General features: G+C 36.3%; 2 protein-coding genes and 1 long non-coding RNA gene across 6 annotated transcripts in view; 1 reads left to right on the forward strand and 2 right to left on the reverse strand.

Moving 5' to 3' along the window:
- LOC149787353 (carbonic anhydrase 2-like) overlaps positions 1–3,497 on the reverse strand; it is a 143,563-nt gene extending 140,066 nt beyond the window's left edge. Inside the window, exon 1 of one of the 2 annotated variants that reach the window (XM_089977929.1) lies at positions 3,375–3,497. The gene's annotated coding sequence lies outside the window, so the exon portion shown is untranslated. Of the gene's footprint in view, positions 1–2,335; positions 2,498–3,374 lie in introns of those variants that run through there. The other variant, XM_089977932.1, reaches the window with a different exon arrangement.
- Positions 1–18,456, forward strand: part of LOC149787354 (carbonic anhydrase 13-like) — a 68,117-nt gene that overhangs the window by 10,227 nt on the left and 39,434 nt on the right. For all 3 annotated transcript variants that reach the window (XM_089977915.1, XM_089977913.1, XM_089977914.1), the window contains 3 exons: positions 12,980–13,098; positions 16,864–16,959; positions 18,303–18,417. In XM_089977915.1, the coding sequence (XP_089834041.1) occupies positions 12,980–13,098; positions 16,864–16,959; positions 18,303–18,417 (330 nt within the window). The remainder of the gene's footprint in view (positions 1–12,979; positions 13,099–16,863; positions 16,960–18,302; positions 18,418–18,456) is intronic.
- On the reverse strand, positions 7,117–16,852 carry LOC149787355 (uncharacterized). Its single transcript, XR_016425156.1, has 3 exons — positions 13,716–16,852; positions 12,967–13,122; positions 7,117–7,320 (listed from the first exon to the last, which is right to left on the reverse strand). It is a non-coding gene; the product is annotated as an uncharacterized LOC149787355 (long non-coding RNA).

Raw genomic sequence — 18,456 nt, forward strand, 5'->3', positions numbered from 1 at the left:
CGTTTAGAATCAGCCAGGTTCGTGTTAAATTTAGTCTGTATTTTAAACATGCATTGGCAAAACTTCCTAGATGTAATGTTTAAACTACGACAGAATGGTTGTTGCAAGGCCAGAGGGACGTCATTTGGTGTGTGTGTGTGTGTGTGTGTGTGTGTGTGTGTGTGTGTGCCAAAATATGATTAGCTCAAAAGGTTATACTTCAATAACATCCATGCATCAGAGAACCGTTTCATGATGTAGACTATTTGTACCCAGGCAAAAATAGGTAAACACATGATCGCACCATGTTAGAAATCATTTAAATGTGTTAAATTAATGAGAGTATACATCAACGTATAACTTTTGGAGCCAATCATATTTCGGCGTTGACGTGTGTGCCTCATAGTTTACCTGTTTTTGAAACATAGTCGTAGGGGCCCCGAGTGGCCGAGTGGTCTAAAGCGCTCACCGTTCCGGATCACTGTCATCTCACCTCTGTCTGCGTGGGTTCGAGTCCAAGGCTCGGCTAGCGTGGGTATGTGGGAAAGCCTGCCAGTAGCTTCTCGTGGGTCGGTGGTTCTTCCCTGAGTTTTCCAGGGTTCTTCCTCCACCATTTATACTGGCCGCCATGTATAGCCTATCTTGTGCTGAAAAATGGCGTTAAACCCTACAACAACAACAACAAAACATAGTCGTATGTATACGATGTATGTGCAGTGAAGAAGACAATATCTAATTCTTGCATGGACCAGGATTCCTAAAGTTGAATCAAGGCAATGGTAAGTAAAAACTTACTTTTGCATCTATAGTTCAAGAAAGGGTGTATCATAGGCTCGCGAACACGGTACATGTAGCTCTTTTCACCGGTTATCACATGTGCACGCACTTGTCCCAAGAGACAAAATTCGCGAAAATCGCATGTTTCGGAGCCAGTAACGTCAGTCGGGTACAGCGCAGAAAAGTCAATGATGGCTTGATAAATAGAAAAATATCTCAGCAGTAAAACAAGCCATAGAGTATAGACGTGTGCCTTTAAAGACGGAAATATCAGTAGGAATCGAGTGACATATTGCGGAACGAGGCATTTGTAAGTTTCATACCTTCTCAAATGTATATTATGACAGAGAGGGTCCTATGTCAGAACGGGTCATGGGGTAATCCAAGGTATTTTTGTCACTCTGTATGATTTTTTTCCCTTCAGATTATTGTAATTTTCCCCTCAACATCAAGCTCGCGTCAGGCACATGTGATCCGGTGAAGTAAAGTAAAGGTAGAGCAAAGAATGCGTCATTTTCATACCAATGCGTATTTCAGTGTTTTGAGTATTAAAGAAAGTTATTATGTCCGTTACGTCTCGTCTATTCAAGAAGAGTGACGTTCTTATTTACACAGTGGTTCAATAATGTGTTCTCTATTATCTCTACCGACAATTGTGAAATTATCGTATTTGTAAAAATGGAGGTCATCCAAGCAAGACAAAACCTGTTGAAGCCTGCTGTCTCAGCAAGGGGCCAAAGGGTTCGTACTCCATACGCATAGAATCCTCTTATTCAAACCGTATGTCACTATTATTAAAATGCCAGGTACATGTACACAGAGTACTCTTTACGCCCTATATGTCTTACATTTATGATTATATTCGTCGCTACATATCCGGTACTTGTATTAGCTCTACAATGCAAGTGGACCCTGATGTTTACATTTGGTTAAAACATACAATGTACACACCGTTTGCGTCATCCTAAACAATTTTGGTAGCAAAACGAAGAAACATTCACACATCTGAGCAATACAATCTTCCCAACGGACACATGTAAATACTTCCAAAAGTTTAACAGATCTCGCAAATTGATTTAAGTATACTTGCAGTTTCGACTAAAAGAGTGAGGTTCTATAAATACATAAGACAAGCATGCAGGTATCTTCAAAGTGTCAAGTAGATAATAGTATTATCCAAAATATATATTTCTCTTTAGAACTGAATTGGTCGAAAGCACCGCTCCGGTGGCCTAGTGGTTAGAGCGTCCGCCTCGGATGCGGGAGGTCGTGAGTTCGATCCCCGGCCGAGTCACACACCAAAGACTTACAAAAATGGTACTAACAGCTGCCTCGCTTGGCGCTCAGCATTAAGAGGTTAGTGTTAGGACTGGTCGGCCTGGTGTCAGGATAATGTGACTGGGTATCTGCGGCATGATGCCCAATGCTAGACATCACTTTAAACTGCCACACTGCAGACATCGTAGCGATATGACTGAAAAATTGTTAAAGCTACGTTACAAATCCAAATCACACACACACACACACATACTGGTCGAAAGCATGTGTTGTCCGATAAAATATGCCTTCTATACATTACGTGTGCATGGCTCTCCTTTGCATTTTGTCATCCACAGGTTACTGGAAATATGCGTTCAAGTTTCATCTGTACAAGATCATCGATTCAGCCATTGGCATATTTTGATCATTTAGAGAGCTTTGATCCTTTACTTTCACACAACCTAACAACTTTCGAATTGTGTAGGCGGTAACCTTTTTTAAAAAAAACTTAATCAAATTATCTGTCAAGCTCCTTCTTAAAACGGTTGAAAATCACTTAGAGATTAGCATGCTGTTTTAAGTAATGGGTCATGATCGACGTATTACTGGCTTGCACATAAAATATTCAGACAGCCCCATTTTTTATTATAATAATAAAATACTATGAGGATTTATTTATAGGATGTCCGATTAGCGCGACGATTTTGTATCATTTTATACATATATATGCTCACTAGGGACCAAACATATATCAATGAATCGTGAATATTTAAACAATTACATTTTAAATAATTCCAACCATATTTACATTGAATTTTTCAGTTTGACATGATCTTGGAGATATGACTAGATTAAGCACGATTTTGACACATTTTGCCGAGTTATTGCCCTTGAGTTATTTTGCACATTCAGATAATGCAAGCAGTGAACATACTGACTAAGGGAACACCATCTCAATACATTGATGAAATACGGAGTGATTACTCACCATCTAAATACATGGATGAAATACGGATTGATTACTCACCATCTAAATACATTGATGAAATACGGATTGATTACTAAGTTAACTTGGAGATACAAATCAAGTTATGGTGCTGGCAATTTCATATCAACGATTGTAAAATGAATGCAAGCAAATACTGAATGAAATGTAAAATACAAATGCATCCTGGTAGTTTGTAGTTTGAATGTATGATTTTTTAATGTCTGTATTTATTTTGTTTACTTTGTTTGGCTGTGTGATTGTATCAAAGTGTAAGTGAACTTTCTTTTACTGTAGTATCTCTTAAGTTATAAGAGTGTGTTTCGTCCAAGCCTTATGCTATTAAAATAACAAATTTTGTTGAGGTACTTACCTCCTATCTGTACATGACCTGGACGGATTAGATGCTTATCACATCGAAACAAATTATAAGGGCTTCAGTTTTGTTTCCTGTCTGAGGCGGTGTCGTGAATCAAAGTACGAAAACTCGAGTGCACAATAATATGCAAAACGGATTCTGGCTATTTAGATAACGAAACAAGATGTCGCCTTGCACCGAATTTCGAGAGCAATTTGTACGTGTCACATCAGTAATGTACACTATAGCAAGAGGTTTTTATTGCATAAATAACATTATATATGTATATATTGTTGTTGTTGTTATGGGGCTTAACGCCATTTTTCAGCACACGATAGGCTATACATGGCGGCCAGAATTAATGGTAGAGGAAGAACCCGGGATAACTCCGGGAAGAACCACCGACCCACGAGAAGCTACTGGCAAGCTTTCTGACTTCTGACATACCCACATTGTATATATATATATATATATATATATATATATATATATATATATATATATATATATATATATATATATATATATATGTATGTATATATATATAAACACCCACACGCACATTTGTCTTTCTTTCTTTGTGTCCCGTCCCGATTGGCAAACAAGAGATCGCGAGTTCGAAACTCTCGGCAAACCATTTTTTAAAAAGAATTTCATTCCATTTTTAATGTTAATCTTCAAACTTTCTTTTAAACACGAGCATCGCCCCCTTTTTTTTTTGTTGCTCTTTTGTTTTTATGTTAGAACTGTCTTTTATGACTCCCGTCAGAGGATGGGCAATTACACTTATAAAGATTTATAGCGACAATTACCATGAAATATGACCAGCATTCTCGGAAAAATGTCCTTGATGCTTTTATAAGATATAGCTGTAAGCGGATACACATTTTACGGAAAGAGATAAACGGGAAATTATATAGAAGTTAAGAAGAAAATAAAACAAATATATCATATATGATAAAGTTGAATAAAATATATCAGATATTAACACACACACACACACACACACACACACACACACATATATAGTTTATATAATTTTCTGTAATGTCTTTTTATGTTGCATTTTTTTAATTATTTATTAAGTTTGTTTAGTTTAAGTATGCTGTACAAAATTCAACTTTAAGAGAACATTATTATTAAGTACAGAGTTTAACTGTCTATATTCCAAGATCATCTTAAGAAGAAGCTGATCAATGCGATTGCCTAAATAGGAACTTACAAGTTTTATGCCAGTCTATGTTCCCAAAATAATGGGCTTGTGAATTTTTTTGACTGATCGCTCCTTTTTCTTACTTCATGTGTACGATATATATTTCTCCTTTAGAATCCCATGTTTTCATTATATTTGCCTTGAGTGTGTCTGGAATGAAGGAGTAGTTTTCCTCACATAACAGTGTGACATAAATTTGCAAGGTGTCATTTCAGCTTTTGAAGAATCGCCTTTTATACGTACTCTTTGTGCTGTTCTCCAGTCGAATGTGACGTCTTGAACTTCACACCGGCAAATTCTGCAACTGAAGCTTTCGTGTGTTCCTTTATGCCATGTGGAACAGCCTTGAAATTTGCTAGGATGAACTCTTCTAAGTCTGGCAGATATTCCTTTATGCTATGCGGAACAGCCTTGAAATTTGCTAGGATGAACTCGTCCAAGTCTGGCAGATCTTCGTATTGCTCACTTGCAGCTCTAGTATCAGATATTTTCTTTACGAATTCGAGAAGAGCTCGTTTCACATCAACTGAATTAGTGGTTGCAATTCCTGTAATTTGATACCAATGTGTATTCCTGCTCTATGTGCACACACATTTGTACACTGCAAACATATGATATTTTGAAACTGAAGAGCAGGTGTGTCTCTCAGACCGAGTTCTGTGTCGGTTTCTATTTTCTCGGGTCAATGGATACTTTCCAGATGGATAGTAATTCCATTTATTGCATTCCGGTGCAACATACCGTTGACAGACCTCCAAGCACAAGTGATTGAATTCTTGTCCCTTTTCTGCCAAGTCTTTACATAATCCAAAGAATTTCCATTTACTTTCCTGCTCATCTTCATAGTCTGACATTTCTTTCTTACAAAAGGAACTATAATGCCATTCAAACAGTTTGATTTTATTCCATTGTCGGTGAACTCTGTTATATAAACAATAATTAAAGATGAAATCTTCAGCCCCTCAAGTTGTATCTTTTTAATTGTTTCTTCATAGAGCCCCAAACTTAAAATTTCAAGACGACGACACCAATTTCTTTTCTTCTCTCTAGATCATCCCAGTATCCTGTTTCTCTAATTCTTGTAAAATATTTTCTTTCTTCATAATTCTTTTTCCTGTCATGAATCGAATCGTTAGATTTAATAAACTTTACAAGATCGTCTTTTGCTATGAAAGTTCCATCTTCTATTTTATTGAAAGGTAGAGACTCCAGTGATGGTATTCAGATGGAAACCTGTGACAGAATGAAATTATTTAACTATCTGACCTCAATAATTCATTCAAACTTGATATTTGCTTCAAATACAAATCTAGAATTTTGGTACTGGATTTTATATATTGGAAGATAAAATACAACAATTATGACTGATCAAGGAGATGAGAGATGAACAGAAATATAAACTACAAACACATAGGACCATTATATCAATTGCTTCAACTTGCTGCCTGAATGATATTTACACAAGGCTGGTGTCAGTTATGATGAACTGTATGATTAAATGCTTTTATAAACTTCCATCTTCATTTACAAACATATATGCAAATGACCATAGTCTCTATCAATGTTACTAATAATATACATGGAGCAGTATAGAATTTCTATATAATGATGATACACTTCTAATATACATAAATAGACAATATCATGCATTAGGTACTTCTTGCTGCAATTAGACAAATAAATGACCAATATGAGAATTAAAGCGACACTAACTCTGTGTTTCTTGATTGTGGATTTTGGAGAGAAAGCACTGTTATTGAACTTAATTTCTTGTTATTGAACTGTTCTTGAACTTAAAATGAATTGATGCTATAACAGTTGGAAATTGCTGTGGTATAAAGCTATTATATTTTTACAATTTACTATGTATGTATGTATGTATGTATGTATGTATGTATGTATGTATGTATGTATGTATGTATGTATGCATGTATGTATGGATGAATGGATGGATGGATATGTATGTATGTATGTATGTATGTATGTATGTATGTCTGATGACTGACTGACTGACTTTATTTCGTCTTCAGCAGAGATTGCATCAGGTTAATCAAATTCAGGATAATACAATATCATAAAATACAACAGAAAAGTGACAAAAATACAACAGTAGTACTGTGTCAGCATGGCACTGATCTTTTAACAATTGCTTGATGATGATAATATTTCGAAAAGTTAATACGTCTATATTGTTATGTGCTTAACATTAACTTCGAAATAGTAACGAAAAGGAAATGGATAACTTATAAGTGTGATTATATATGTAGTTCTTTCTACATGACACGCGTGTTTATGGATATACATACTTGTTTGCGTGTATGTGTGCGTGCATTCATTTATCTATGACTGACTGTCTAAATGACTTAATTACCTCTTCAACAAAGATTATACCAGGTTACTAAGATGCAGATTATACGTATCATAAGATCATGAGACACAGCATAGACGAGAACGCAAGCAAGAGAAATACATCGTCGACTAATGCATTTGCAAATGAGATATATAAATTGGTTGATAGTAGGGCATACATTTTATTGTAGAATGAAGCTATGCTGTTTGCCGTCACCAACATGAGTCTATCCGATACATCATCGACAATAGACGACATGCAGTCAAACCTGCTTCCAAGAAATGTCTCCAACAATATATCGTCTTCTTGATTAAATAAGTTAACCCCGTCTCTCACCTCTAAAGAGCCAGTCACTCCCTCAAAGGAAACGTTTCGTTCCACAAGTAGCATTTCGCAACCTAAAATAAAATGTTTCGCTCTGCCGTCAGTCTCTTTTCCATAGAGTTTGCATATCATAAATTTACAAACAGGCATTATATATAGTTTCATTACTTCAGAGAGAGGCCATAACATGGATGGAAATTGACGGCCAAGAAACCATATACTACTTGGTTTTAAGTCCAAATGAACGTTCCTGAAGTGAATTAAATCACCCCTTAGTTCCATATTTGCTCTCCAGGTAGTTTATTCATGGTTTTGAATAATATCAATAATATGTCGATTGCAAACAATTTTTTCTTCTGTTTGTACTCTTACTACATAGTCTAAAAGAACACTTCCCATACCATATTTCTTAGTTATTCTGTCAATATATGGTATAAATCCCGTCTGTTTTAGCGGGTTAGTCAGATACTGACATAAGCGCATTATGAAAATCTTTTTCCAGATTAAAGACCAATCGCCCTTACACAGTCCGTTGAAAAAGAGCAATTTAATCCTATCTAGGTATGCTTCCATTGACCAGAGTCCTAAGGTACTAGGCGTTGCCTCCGTAGGCGAATATTTATCGAAAGCTTGCATACGTCGCGCTGCATATCTCTGGCATAACTCAAGTTCTTCTTTGTTGGAGTTTGTGATACCCGACGATAGTTCACATCCATATAGGACCGAGGGTAGAATAATTCTTCTCCAAATTTTCAGACTTGTTAAAGGGTTCATTCCTCCGTCTCTGATACCAATAAAATAAAAAGAGTTTAACAAGTGTTTGCCTTTATCGCATGCTTCTTGTATCGCGTCGTTTGGTTTTAAGTTGTATTTTAGAGGTATGACGGCATGCTTCTTACTTTTGACTATCGGAATTGGAGATTTTCGAACAGAAAAGAAGGGATACCAGTCATTCTTTTGTTAGTAAACAAGATGCTGCAACTTTTATCTGCGTTATATTTTAATCTCCACCTTTTCGCATAGTTAGAAATTGTATCAAGCAGCTGTTGCATTGAATGATGCGAGTTAGACATTACAGTTGTGTCATCTGCTAATAAGACACACGGCAGGTGGAGATAAACAAGTTTTTAGACCTCGCAAAGTGTGATCTAATTCCGTGATCAAATAATTTATCATTACAAGAAAGAACCAGGCAGACAAGATATGGCCCTGTCCTACACCCCACCTAATATCGAAGCGTTTGGACAGCTTGCCTGTAAATAAAGCAGAACTTGTTACTCTCTCAAACGAGTCTTTCGTGATGCACCAGGTCTTCCCTTTGATGCCAAGTCTGTACAACTTGTAGAATAACCCGTTGTGCCAAACTGTGTTGAAGGCATTAGCATTATCAAGAAATGTGGCATATACAGGAATATCTTTATCCATATAGCAGCATATAGATTCTTTAATACAGAACGCTGCAGTGATACTACCGCAACTGTTTTTAAAACCCTTTTGCAATGGATTTGGAAAAGAAATCTGCTTAGGAAATACAAGTAGTCTACTATATATAATTTGTTCTATGACTTTCTGAAGCACTGGAATTATAGTTATATCACGATAATTATTCATATCTAATTTGGTTTTTTTCCCCTCCTTTAAATATTGGTATTACCAAGCCTTGTTTAAAGTGGTACGGGTACTTCTCGGCCTCGTACACTTTTGTGAATATAATTTCAAGCAATTGTACACTGCTTGGAGTGTCCTCAAGCACAGTAAATGCTGAGCAACAATACCGTCGTGACCACATGCCTTATCATTATTGAGAGAACTAATTGCAATACTGATTTCTTCTCTAGTGGGAATTTGATCAACAACTTCATCAAAGTGGGAATAGGTTTCTATACTGTTTTCTAACCTCTGCTAAGACCATCTGGTATTGATTCTCATTGTACAGATAAGTATTGTCAGGTAGTGACAAATTTGAAAAATGATTTGCCCATAACTCTCTAATAGAGTCGTGGTCGCGTACAATTTTTCCGTTTGATTCGATTTCGTGAATGTAATCACATTTATTTATTTTATTCCGTATAAACTTATAGAAAGTTGAAATATCGAGCTCTGCAGCCTCTTCAAGCTCACTCAACTGTTCTCTAGCGTACATTTCTTTAGCTTTCAATAATTCTTTTGCAAACAATTTCTTCGCTTTCTTATAGATCGCGTATGACATATATTCCCAGCCTCTTGGCCTACCATTAGAAATCCATACCCAACATTTCAGGCGCATTTACGTGTGAAACATTTTTACGTCTTGTAGTTTCCAGTTGGGGTTAGCGTACGGGCAAAACCTCTTTATGGGAAGAAACCTAGAAGCTGCGTCATGTAAAATCTTTACCGTGTCTTGAATAATAATTTCAATATCGACATTCGTCAATAGTTCTGCCTTATGTAGTTGCGCTAACAATTCAATGCGTGTTGCTTCCTTATATCTATTTATTTGTTCTGCCGAGGCTTTCTTCCAATTTATGGAATAAATGAAATGCTTGTCAGCCACTGTTGTATTATGTACAAAAGGTGTGACCAACTCTATTGTTACAGGATGATGATCTGAAATGTTCAAAGGATGATCATCTATTATTTCGGCCTTAATCACTAAGTCGAATTTACTTTTTAGCAATAGTATATGGTCTATCAGAGATTTTGATTTGCCATCGGATGAGAAAAAGGTAAAATCAGGCCCTTCACAAATGGATTGACTATTAACAGATACTAAATGCCTATCGCTCAGGAACTTTTTTAGAATAGTGCCTCTAGCGTTTGATGTTAGACAATTTGTTTTTAAGCTAAACAGTGAACTTAACTGACCAATGAAGTTTCCAGCGAGTATGGGAAAGTCTTCTTTACATAAAATATCAAACGGATCCTTCAGTTCTTCTATTGTTTCGGAGTAACTTGCAATAGGAAAATTAGCTGAAGGCAAAAGTGCCCTGAATATAAAATATTTAAGTCTATCGTTACATTTTACCTCTATCCCTAAAACTCTGTCGCTGAGCAGCGCTCGACATGGGATTAACGCGGAGTGATTTCCTATAAAGGATTGCTATTCCTTAGCCTTTCTTCAAAATTCACTGTTAGCCTATTGTCAGAGCGTGAGAACGATTTCAACTCTGGATGTATATTGTCTAGGAAATTGAGCTGCTCCGGTAGAAGCCAATGTTCAGTAAGCACAGCAACATCTACCTCATTTAGCAAAGAATACAAGTAAGGTGACCCATACATGACTCCTTTTACGTTCCTTGTCATCAGACGAAATGTATGACTAGACATTTGTTGACTCAAAAAAAAAAATAAATAGATTTTCAATACACGTATTGCAATGACTATAAAGTAATTGACCATAATATATGTTTGCGACTTACTGCTCCTGTATTTTGTTACGCCATTACTGCTTGATGTCCTTATCACAATAATCCTCATACCATTCTCTTGCCCATACAAAATTTGGCCAAAACCCTTCCTCTAAAACCTTCTCAAAGTCTAACTCGTCTACCGTGACTAAAGCAGTAAAATTGTCCTTTCCTCCTCTTACTCGCCAATGCTTTAAGATTTGAGAGTCTATTACTTCTACCCCTTTTATTTTAGCGTGTTTTTTATATACAAGTTCTCATCTCCTCTCTCGTTCTATAAACAGGTATCCTTGACATTAGAACCCGATGTTCATAAGAGTTCCTCACACGTTTTTGTGGTCTGCAGTTTCTATTGGTTGTGATGACATCGACTGTTTTGTTTCCTTTATCCACGTCCTTCGATGAGGTGCCCGGATTGTTTGCTAATGATGACCTTCTCTCTCTCGTTGTTCCTTGTGTGTACTCGTGCTGAGTGTTTCTGATCGTCGTAATAACCACTTACACCGTTATCTTTAACTAATGTAGTTTCTTCATTGGAGGTATTGAGTATGGTGGACAGTGTCAGCGTCACTCCTTCCCTTGAGCCAGTTGACTTGGCCATATATTCCGTTTGGTCCGATAAATGCTTCCGTCGTTTGATACAATCAGAGTCAAGAGCATTTATCACATTCGCCATCTTTTCCGTTTATGTTTCGATTGAAGGTTTGCCCATACGCACTATATCAGCTAGTAATGTCTGAGTAAATAACACACATTTTGTAGTTACCTTTTCTTTATCCAGTGTTATGATGATCCTTCATATCCGTGCACGTCAGTTAGATCTATCATAACGTGTCTTACTCTGTTTCTTCGTATCCATCCGCAGCAGTTGAATCTATCAAACCGAGTCTAATAATGTCCTGTCTAATCCCTTGGCGTCAATCAGCTCTATCATAATGTGTCTTATACTGTTCCGTCTGATCCATTAGCGTCATTTAGGTTTGTCTTATACTGTTCCGTCTGATCCATTAGCGTCATTTAGGTTTGTCTTATACTGTTCCGTCTGATCCATTAGCGTCATTTAGATTTGTCTTATACTGTTCTGTCTGATCCATTAGCGTCATTTAGGTTGTCTTATACAGTTCTGTCTGATCCATAAGCGTCATTTAGCTTTGTCGTATACTGTTCCGTCTGATCCATTAGCGTCATTTAGGTTTGTCTTATACTGTTCCGTCTGTGATCCATTACCGTCATTTAGGATTGTCGTATACCGTTCCGTCTGATCCATTAGCTTCATTTAGGTTTGTCTTATACCGTTCTGTCTGATCCATTAGCGTCATTTAGGTTTATCTTATACCGTTCCGTCTGATCCATTAGCGTCATTTAGGTTTGTCTTATACTGTTCTGTCTGATCCATTAGCGTCATTTAGGTTTGTCTTATACTATTGCCTTGTTTTTTTCCCTTCACGTCCGTCAAATCTAGCATAACGTGAAAGTACTGTCCAGTAAGACTTTTTTCAGGATCTGGCGTTTATCCAAGTCACGTTGAAGTTAAACGTCTTCTAATTGCTGGTCTCTAAGTTCGGGCTTCCAGTGCAAGGCCATTGAAGCTGGTTTTTAATTCATAATTAAGTTCTTCATTAGGAGACCCGATTATTCGATCTCATGCTTTAATTTGGAATGTTAAACACATTTCTATATTTATTTGATAAATGCTCATATTTGCGAATACAGTTCTTATTTGTCAACAAGTACTTACATTTGTGAACAAGTACTCACATTTGTGAACAAGTACTCACATTTGTGAACACATGCTCACATTTGTCAATAAATACTCAAATATGTGAACAAATATTCACATTTGTAAACAAGTACTCACATTTTGTGAACAAATGCTCACATTTGTCAACAAATACTCAAATTTGTGAACAAATACATTTGTCAATAAATACTCAAATTTGTGAACAAACATTCAAATTTGTCAATAAATACTCAAATTTGTTAATAAATACTCAAATTTGTCAATAAATACTCACATTAATGCTAAATCCATGCAAACGACAATACATAGGTCTGGTTATAAATAACTGTAATAGCTGAACTTTAAAATAATGATGAGGTTAATTTTCTTTAATAAAACTTCTCAGAATTCAGTTTGATACAAGAGCCACTAAAATTCCTGTTCGCATCTTTATTATTAGCTTGCTGACATTGATCATGGGAACCATGTGTGTTGGGCAGGTATTACTGACCTAAATGTAGATGAAAAATTAACTTATCGTGAAAAGAAACAGGATATCGGTATACAAGTTACTTGCATGTTACCATCACACCGTTTTCAAGCACTTTTCTTACTTCCTCTCCTTAGTGATATCTGGTGGTCCTCTTTCGGGAAATTACAGACTACACCAGTTCCATCTACACTGGGGAACCACTGACGACGTGGGCTCCGAACACACCATAGACGGGACAAGTAGCTCTGGCGAGGTATGCCAGCTTTTGTACATTACACTGTTTAGATATAATAAAGTGCTAAATAGATATAGTAAAAGACTTTACTATGTACAAAAGCATATAAATATTTTTCGGGGGTAAGCACCAGAACGTTTAATTTAAATATTGAATTAATACCTTTAAAAAAACACGTCATTAATATGTTCGGGTTAAGAAAATATAACTTATATGTTCAGATTTAAGAACACTTCTCATTTACATGTTCAGATTAGGAATATATATATATATATATATATATATATATATATATATATATATATATATATAACGTCGCCCTCTTATAAAGAGGGGTGGTTAATTGGATTTGGCTGCATTATCCAGAGGATGACCTCCCTCGATAGCATAGCCCGGCGGGAGTGAAAGAAGAATGGAATTTCAACAGAGAACTGAGCAAGAATACTGGGGAGAAAAACAATACGAGCCCCCATTTGACAAGAAAATAAGAAATTTAATCAGAACAAATTAAAACGGTAATTCAAATTCAAGTTAGATTATATAAGTAGAATTTAACAGGTGTGTCCAATTTGGATTTATTACATCATCATAACGAGAGGTGAAGAGAGCTCAATGTCCACGATTGATTGCCTCACCTTCATTCACTTTGACCATATATCAACGTCTCCTAGTTCATCCTTTCAAACTCTAGGTTCTGCCCCTTCATGGACTTCCTGGTCCTTTATTCTGACCTCGTCCTTCATTCTTTCTTTTCCCCGTACTCCTGTCTTCGGACTGTCTCGTCCTTCTCTTTGAAAGCTGATCCTTAAAGGACAAATTTACCCTATAATAATGTATACCTTCTATAGACATGTATACAATTCACTTAATCGTTATTCAGATCCTGTGGATATCCACTCACCGCGTAAATCCTGACTTAGTACGGTAGGACATTGACCTCGCTTTCCAGTGGCAAGTCTTAAATTACCACGTGAACGACTACTAAATATTACCGTATTAATTTACATATGCTACAATATGTTCGATTACTGTTGCATGAAATTCAAAAGAAATGTAACTCACGGCGTTCCTTAACTACAAGATTACCCAAGCATTACAAAATCAGATATAATTAGGTAATTATCGTTAACTCACGATGATCTGTATCGTCCTAACAACAAAGGGATTTATTTCATATAACAATATGAAATCTTACACATATGAACATTTGGATCGCATGCAATCAATTCTACCAATGAACTAAGAAATGTTAAATTATAAAGGTAAATTGCAGAACAATTCTATCATCAACACTTTCCATGAAATTGAATAAAATAAACTGCATAACATCTCTAGCATCAACACATTCCCATGAGTTGAATAAACGATACATAGTATAGAAACCTAGTCATTGCCAACATATTTGCATAAAACAAGCAATTAAATAATAGAATATTACGTGAAACTAAAATCGTCGCTGAATTTTCAGGACTTGTGCATCCTAGCACTAAACAAGCCTTTCCGTTTACACAAAGACCTTTTCTTGTTTCACGAGGAAAGCACTAATCTTTAGGCTTCCACGGAGTTGAGACAAAGTTTCCCCTCCTAGGAAATTTCCAGACTAAAAAATTTACAATAGGGTCGTCACTTCAAAGTCAGATTGCTCTAAAGTGTACGCTCTAATTTATTCTACCCAATTGTAGGCAAGGGTCCCTAATCATTCCCTAAGAAATAATTTCGTTCCTCAGATTTAGACAGCTCAGAGTCTGTGTACGACAGTGCGTGACAATTTTCCCTTTGAAAATATGATAAGTGGACATAGGTTCCTACCAAGTGGTTAGGGTTGGTAGCTCAAATGTTTGCTTCTAAGGACCGTTTTAAGATACCCCGGTTAATTTCACTGGGTCGGAAATATTGTTCCTTTGAAGTTTACACCGACATGGGTGGAGATGAACGACAAAAGTTCACAAAGACTTTCCTCGCTTAACTACGATAACTTTAATTGCTAAATGCATAAACATTCTTGGAACTGTGTGCTGTTGGGTCTATTCCTATAGATCAATTATGAATTTCCACGCATTAATCATTAGTGACGCATGAAAATAACGATAAAAAGTAATAATCATCCCCGTTTTCTAAATGAATTTAACATGGTACACAATTTGATCGCAATCCTTTCTTTTTCCGTTTGCTCCTCCCCTCTCATGCACAATGGACAAAATATGCAGAAATCTGGAGTGAGGAGAGAGAAAAAGAAATTGGACTGGATAAAAAACCTGAAACTGAAATTGCACCAAGTAACCTACAATATCATTTTTCATAACGATATGTTTACACTTCCCTTGGGACCTCTCTAAAGTGTTATATAATCAATAATACAAAGTTGCAATTTCCGGTCGACACAGTAAGGTAAACGTCTTGGTTACGAGGCACACATACGTTATTTATTTAAGTCTTTGTTGCACAGGCACTCGATTCTGGGGAAACTAATGTGTACACTCAACATATATGTCATATGTTATATCGTGAGTGTACACATTAGTTTCACCAGAATCAAGTGTCTATGCTTTGTTGATGTTGTTCTAAGGTTCTAAAAATCAGTTATTATTTATTAAATCTGAAAATATCCAAAGCCCCCCCGCCCCCCCCCCCATCCCCCCCCCCCGTTGACCATCGTATCAAGATAATGGCGAAAGGCCATGAACAGCCGAGAAAAGAGGATTTTCGCTTGTGTAATACCACAATGTCTTCGGACCTACGAAGAATGATGTTAAATGTTAAGTCAAACCAACCGAAGGAAGAGAGAGAGAGAGAGAGAGAGAGAGAGAGAGAGAGAGAGATTTATGGTCGGTAGTAATGTTAATTAAAGCAGAATAATTACTTAGATCAACTTTAAATATATTAAAATATTTTAATTATCTCTTGTTGGTTCGTCGTATTATATTCGATTATATTCCACGCTAATTTCCTTGCGCCTGTATTTTAATGCATCAATGACCGTTCAATATTCAACAATCGATGTTTCTGTAGGCCTAGTACTCTATTTTCTTCATTTAAACCATCTTTCAGGTATAAATCATTAGTGTAACTTATATTACTTTAATAAATTTGAATAAAAACAGGAAATCAAAAACGAAAACAATCAACTTATCAATATGAAAAGGTGGTTGTGAATGGGCACACAAAGATAGAACTACATTTGGTAGCGGACTTCATTCACCCTGTCAGCACAAAGTTGCTTCTCGTCTATGTATTTGTATGTGATGTAAATAAAATATATGTATAGTATGTACGCTGTATCAATGAGAAAGCACTCGTTGTATACATTGTTAATTAAAAGGAAACTCGACAAGCCTCGTCGCCTTTTAATGAAAAATGTATACATCTCCTGGTAGATCATTGACACAGCGTCCCCCCCCCCATATATATATATATATATATATATATATATATATATATATATATATATATATATATATATATATATATATACTCTCTTGATGTTTCGTTTATCTTCAAAATGTTAGTCTGAAAGAATAGCGGCAAACTGTAATTTCTTTACAAGACTACCGAAGTTTTGTGAGATCTATTATATATTTCTGTCTAATTTCAAGTAAAGGGTTAATGAAATTTGTTTGGAGGTATTAATTTGATGGCATTTAACTCCATGATTCTACAAATTAAAGCATCTCAAAGACCTGGTTTGAAGAAGTATTGCATGACAATTGCTAGCTCTTTTCGAATATGGCAAAGTGAATACTATTTAATAAATGGAATGTGTCTATATCATTTTTCTTCTTGTAGCTCCACTTGGTCCACTATAATTATGAAAAGTATACGACATTTGCCGAGGCAATAGATAAAGCTGACGGCTTGGCCGTGTTTGGAGTAATGGTTACGGTTTGTAGTTTTTCTGTCTGTTTGTCTCTGACTTTATTTGTCTGCATCTTCTTTTGCAATGGGGATTCTCTGTCAAAAGAAATGTTATAATTTGATATTCAATACTTTTATGGTTTTATACAATAATAATATTATCATTATTAATGCAGTGAAAATATATTTTCTACCTAAAATCATCACAAAAAGCCTGTTCTATTTTGGAAACAGAAAGTTGTTGTTTTAGTGGGGTTTAACGCCATTTTTCAGCACAAGAGAGGCGATACATGGCGGCCAGTTTAAATGGTGGAGGAAAAACCCAGGAAAACCTAGAGAAGAACCACCGACCCACGAGAAGCTACTGACAAGCTTTCTCACGTACCCACATTTGCGAATCAGAGACTCGAACCCACGCAGACAGAGGTGAAATGGCAATGATCCGGAACGGTGAGCGCTTTAACTCATTCGGCCCCGGAGGTTTTTTGTCGTTTTCACCTGAAATGCGTGTAGGAACGACATTTTGGGGACTATTTCTGAATACATCGTAATACATCGGCTTTCAACAGATTTTTCATGAGACTAATGCCTAGTTGTATTAGAAACATAGTTTTCCATTGGTTATTTTGTTTGCGCATGAGCAGAAGGGTAGAAGTTGGAATTTATTTTTCTTCTTCTCCTTGTGTGTGTTTAATAGACCCATCATTTTCGTATGGAGACCACTCTTTATTCCAAATGCCCACCTTATCCTATTATTTGCGAAGGTTCACCTGTCTGTGTTCAGACTGGTCTGCCTTAGACGTGAGGCCAAAGGGTCTAAAATCCGGAATCAAAATCGCATTCCGACCACGAGCGAATTTTGGGTTAAAAAAAAAAAAAAGGTTTCAAAATTTGTTTTTTCCCTCTGTCTTTTGTAGTGAAACTAGAACTTCCAGATTATTTGGTATCATTGTAGAGCTATATCGGTCTGCCTTTTTGTAATACCACCCACTTTGATGTATCCTAAATGACCTTGATGCTGCAGAGCTCGGAAATAGGGTACAACCTCATCACGCCTAGAGGCGGGATTGGAGCCGAATGAGTTAAACCACTTGGCCACTCGGGACACCGAATTGGAAAGTACCGGTAAACATTTTTTTATCAAGGGTTCATAGTGAAGACGGCTTTAGAATACGTTAAAGTGTAACATCGTCATAAACAACGGAATCCATTGATAAATTTCTCCTGAATTACATCAATGTCATAAATGGAATATAATGTAAAATGGATAAGAGAACAATTAGACGCAAGAATGATAACTTTGTAGCAAAAAACAACTGTCTTCATTGGTCTCCAAGTTGTACCTTAACTTCGTGCATTTATCTTTATAGATTGGCAAAGAGCATGCTGGTCTTAAACGTATAACCGACTTAACAATCAAAATTAGACAAAGGGGACAGTCCACAAGATTAGCAGAATCTTTTAATCCTACCTGCCTACTTCCAGGTACCATATCTCTTTCTTCTTTTCTCCTCAAAGAAAGCA

The sequence above is a fragment of the Sinohyriopsis cumingii genome, chromosome 12 (genome assembly GCF_028554795.1).
Source record: "Sinohyriopsis cumingii isolate HCF-2022 chromosome 12, ASM2855479v2, whole genome shotgun sequence".
Taxonomy (NCBI): Eukaryota; Metazoa; Mollusca; class Bivalvia; order Unionida; family Unionidae; genus Sinohyriopsis; species Sinohyriopsis cumingii.